Source organism: Aythya marila (assembly GCF_965140915.1).
Source record: "Aythya marila genome assembly, chromosome: 1".
NCBI classification, from domain to species: domain Eukaryota; kingdom Metazoa; phylum Chordata; class Aves; order Anseriformes; family Anatidae; genus Aythya; species Aythya marila.
This window is the reverse complement of record NC_139042.1, coordinates 159,251,641-159,256,516: the sequence shown is the minus strand read 5'-3', so window position 1 is coordinate 159,256,516 and position 4,876 is coordinate 159,251,641. Positions and strand designations below refer to the sequence as shown.

The 4,876-nt window shown below is 49.1% G+C and overlaps 1 protein-coding gene across 1 annotated transcript; it reads left to right on the top strand.

Moving 5' to 3' along the window:
• The first annotated feature begins 2,010 nt into the window (after positions 1-2,010).
• On the top strand, positions 2,011-4,631 carry BTG1 (BTG anti-proliferation factor 1). The gene is made up of 2 exons (XM_082768203.1): positions 2,011-2,407; positions 3,342-4,631. The coding sequence occupies exons 1-2, from the start codon at positions 2,260-2,262 to the stop codon at positions 3,704-3,706; spliced, it is 513 nt and encodes a 170-aa protein (XP_082624329.1). The 5' UTR covers positions 2,011-2,259; the 3' UTR covers positions 3,707-4,631.
• The last annotated feature ends 245 nt before the right edge of the window (positions 4,632-4,876 follow it).

The following is a 4,876-nucleotide window of genomic DNA, read 5'->3' as shown; positions in this document are numbered from 1 at the left end:
TGAGTTTGAGGCTGACGTAGCCAGACTGGGAAAACAAGACAGTTCTCTGCATCAGAAGCTCCTTCTGCCTTGCTCCCTCCCACGGCCAGTGACGAGGTCCTGCTGGCAGGTATCTCACCGAGCCTTAGCCTCAAAGTTACATGTGAACTGCTTGCTGTTTTGCAGTAAGAACACCAAGGGAGTTCATTCCTCACTAGCAGACTGGATCTATGTGCACAGTCATTTATCCTTTCCACAGACAAGACCCTCCTTATAGGTGCTGTAATGGTTTGGAAGCAATCAAAACTATCAGAACTTCTTGATCAGCAAAATGATCTGAATTTATTGAATTGCAGGACATTTGAGGGAAGACCTTTGATAAAGTTTAAAATAAAAATGAAAAAAATGAAATTTCTCCCTCTCTCACAGAGTGTGGGACAAGGTGCATGCTGCCATTTTCTTCATGTAAAATTCAAGTATGATGATTCAAATCTGATCTGAACAGTCTTGCTCTCCATAACAGCTGTGGCAAGCTGAGGAGAGCTTGTTAAACCTGTTTTAGGGTGCTCCTACATAAGACCACTTATCTACTTTGGAGTTCCTAAAACTCCTTCTGAGTGTTTGATGCTGGTTGGCACTAAGGAGGGGAGATGAGAAACTGGCCCAGATGAAGCTTGGATCCAAGCAGAGGTGGCAAGTGCCACATGCATGTTACACTCATTATTATTTTGTTGTTGGTAACGTATTTCCAGTAGTTATTTTGTTGTAATTGAGAAGCTCTGACAGTAAGGTCAATTTTGTATGAGAGAAGTGGGATTTTCCTGTAGGTTGACTGACCTTGTTGTAAAAGAGAGTCATCTGCTGCTTTGAGGTCTGAAAGGAAACAGCAAATGCCAACCTATGCACTGATCAGAAATGGCTGCTCTGGCTGTTTCTTACACATGCTGGGGAAGCACTGGGGAAGAAGGGATGGCTGATACCTGTGGAGCAGCAAGAAAAGGGGTCAGCCTGCCAGCTCCTCCCTTCTCACAGGACAGGACAGGCTGTGATCGCTAATGAGATATACTCAGAGGTTGGTGGCGGAACAATAGATGAGACCGCGCTCTGAAACTACACCAGGGTTTTTAGTATGCAGTAAAGCTGTGGACTTAAGCTCCCAAGATTATCTTTTGAAGGTATTTTGCAGATCTCCCTTGTGCTTAGAGAGTCAAAGACAGAGTCCCTTGAGGCTGAGTGCCTGGGATAGAATCACTCCTGAGTGCGGAGAGAAGGCTGGAAGCGCTGCTCAGGTACACCTCCAACATCACACCACCCGAAGTGCTGTATTTTCACCTTTTATTCAAATTATTTCACAGATTTATTTTTATGTAGTTCGTTATTAAATTACTTTTGCTGAAAAAAATAATTAAAAAGATTTTTTTTTTTTTTTAAATGTGCCTCCAGTGGCTGTGTTTCTGCTCTCCGGCTGGAAGCAGCGTACATGTAAACACCAGGCTGTATTGCATTTGCACCTTCGCGTAGGAGCAGGGTGTGCAATAACCGAGGGGAAGAGCGAATTTTCCACATTAAAAAAAAAATAAAATAGCTGCACTTCGAGCTTTCCACAAAACACGTTGCTGTTCTCATCCCCCCTTTGGTTTTGCACTCGTGGGGGTGCTTTACCCTCTTCCTTCTTCCACCTTTCTCCGGCAACAGCCCGCCTGGGGCCGCGGCGGGGCGCGCTCCCGCGGGCCGCGCCGCTGACGTGTCGCTGCTCTCCCCGGATACAGCGCGGCGCCGTGCCCTGCGCGCCCCCGCGCGCCGCGCGTCCCCGCTCTATTTGTTTACAACCGATTACGTCACCCCCACCCCCCCCTTCCCCTCCCTCCCTCCCTCTCCTCCTTCCCCTCCCCTCCCCGCTCTGCCCCTCCCTCCGCCCGGCTCCGTCACAATGGTGCGATCGCCCCATTGGCGGCGCCGCGCCCCCGGCTCCCCGACGCCACTTCCTGCCGCGGGCGGCTATAAGAGGCGGCGCGCGGCAGGCGGCTCCCTTCGCCCCGCGCCGCAGGAGATGCGGGCAGCGCTGCCGCGGCCGCCGCCGCCGCTGCCGCCGTGCCGCAGGAGGAGGAGGCGGAGGCTGCCGCCCCCGCCATGTGAGCTGGGCGCCGCCGCCCGCGCCTCGCCCAGTTAGAGCCGAGCCCGGCCCGGCCCGAGCTGAGCCGCCCCGACCCGACCCGTCCCGACCAGACCCGTCCCGTCCTGACCAGACCCGACCGAGCGCCCCCGCCGGCCGCCGCCTCCATGCATCCCGCCCTGTACACCCGGGCCAGCATGATACGCGAGATCGCCGCGGCCGTGGGCTTCATCTCCAAGTTCCTGCGGACCAAGGGGCTGATGAACGAGCGGCAGCTGCAGACCTTCAGCCAGAGCCTGCAGGAGCTGCTGGCAGGTGAGGGAGGGCGGCCCGGCAGCGAGGGGCAGCGGGCGCCCCCCGGGCTGTGCGCGGAGCCCACCCCCCCCCCCCCCAGATCCGATCCGCCCCGCTCCGCTCCGCAGACAAAGCCCGGCCGCGGGGCCCCCGGGTCGCTCTCGGGGCTGGTTTCGCCCCGTGAGGAGCCGTCGGGGCAGGACGGGGCCCGGTTCCTCTTCTGGAGGCACCGCGCGGCCGCCCTCAGGCTCCGGTTGGGGTCGGTGGCGCCCGGATCCTGGCTGCCCCTGAGGCTCTGTAGCGCCCAGAGCGGGTCGCAGGCGCTCCTGGCAGGGGCCGGTGCCTTGTGCCGCGGGTACCGCCGAGCTTGGGGTGTCGGGAGGGGTAAAAGTCCAAAGGTAAGTGAAGCCGTGGGTACCTCGCCCCGGAAAACTGGCCGGGAAGAGTGCTGGTGAAATACAGCTTGAGTCAATAAACGCTGCCCAGCCGCTTCCCTGGTTATTTTTAGTCACTCTTACGACGTGAGGAACTAAGCCTGGCTGTGATTCCAAAATTATGCTGAAAAGGCACTTTTTTTTTTTTTTTTTTACCTTGGTTCGTGGTGTTTCAAAGCCCTCAAACTTCTCTGCTTTGTATGTAAGATCTTTGTTACATTTATTTTTATGAATACTAGGAAGTTACATTTCACTCCTTTCTTAAGGCAGACATTGTTCTCCATGTATGGTAGAATGAAACAATAACTTTGTGCGTGCGTGGTCCCCAAGGGACCCTGTGTTCATGTAAATCATCAGCAAAATAGAAGCCACGATGATTTTTCAGGTCACTTGATTCTGAAATAATAAGCATCTCAACATCTAGAATTGTGAAACTATGCAAGAGAACACTGATTGCTGCACAGCCTTGTGAAGACAGAATTAAGGAGGATAATCTTTTTTTTTATTTTTTTATTTTGTAGAACATTACAAACACCACTGGTTCCCAGAAAAGCCATGCAAGGGATCAGGTTACCGATGTATCCGGATCAACCATAAAATGGATCCTCTCATTGGACAGGCAGCACAGCGGATTGGATTGAGCAGTCAGGAACTGTTCCAGCTTCTTCCAAGCGAACTCACTCTATGGGTTGACCCGTATGAAGTGTCCTATCGTATTGGAGAGGATGGCTCGATCTGCGTGCTGTACGAAGCTGCACCAGCAGGAGGTAGCCAAAATAACACCAACATGCAAATGGTAGACAGCAGAATAAGCTGTAAGGAGGAACTTCTCTTGGGCAGAACTAGCCCTTCCAAAAGCTACAATATGATGACTGTATCAGGTTAAGATATAGTCTGTGGATGGATCACCTTAAAATGGATGGATAAATTTGGTTTTTACTTTGGGTGGGCACCTCTGGGGATGGATTATGGAATTTAAACCATGTCACAGCTGTGAAGATCTGGCACACGTTAGAGTGGTATACTTTAAAGTGACAGTGCCATAGTTTGGACAGTACCTTTCAGTGATTTAATAGCCTGTGAGTCAAAATGATTACAACTTGCTAGAGAGTGAAGAAGATCTAGGGAGGGTCAGTTTCTCCAAGACATCTTACTTAATTTCTACACCAATTCTTTCAACCCCAATCTGTATTTATAAAGCGAGTCTCTGCAGTAAGTCTTGCAGAGTAAATTTGCACTATTACATTTATTAATTGTTAGCATTTTTGGCAGCTCAGTAACAAGACTTATTGTTATGGACACAACAGTACTGGAAATTTTATCTTTCAGACTTTTACCTAGCACTTACAGATATGTATAAATGTACATAAGATAAACTAGTAAGTATGACCTGGGGAAATGGTCAAATCTTTACATTGGCCTCAAAAGTAGCAAGTGATCAGAATCTGCCATGGCAACAGGCTTTAAAAAGACCATATAAAGACACTGTCTGAACTGTGGTGTTAGCACCAGCCAGCTATCTGTACATTTGCTAGCTTGTAGTTTTCTAAGACTGAGTAAACTTCTTATTTTTAGAAAGTGGAGGTCTGGTTTGTAATTTCCTTGTTCTTAATTGGGTAAAAGTCTTTTCCACAAACCACCATCTATTTTGTGAACTTTGTTAGTCATCTTTTATTTGGTAAATTATGAACTGGTGTAAATTTGTACAGTTCATGTATATTGATTGTGGCAAAGTTGTACAGATTTCTATATTTTGGATGAGAAATTTTTCTTCTCTCTATAATAAATTGTTTCCTATCTTGGCATTTTAATTAATCTCTTGTCGTGATTACATAGGATCAGTTAAACTATTTTTGTCTCACAGTAGATGTAAAATAGGTACTACAAAGGATTAAGAACGTGAATGGCACCCCAACACTAGGGAACACTTGCTACAGACATGGATTAATGAAGACTTCGCTGTACATAAGTTTGGGAAGTTTAGGGGAACACAATGATTTACATGTCACTTTAAACCTTTTAAAATGAGTCCGTGTGGAAGTAACTCCAGGGCCAA

Bases quoted from the DNA above. Each gene is read 5' to 3' on its own strand.
- BTG1 (XM_082768203.1), top strand. From the start codon at position 2,260: ATGCATCCCGCCCTGTACACCCGGGCCAGCATGATACGCGAGATCGCC. The intron at 2,408-3,341 runs GTGAGGGAGGGC...TTTATTTTGTAG, and splicing joins CCTGCAGGAGCTGCTGGCAG to AACATTACAAACACCACTGG.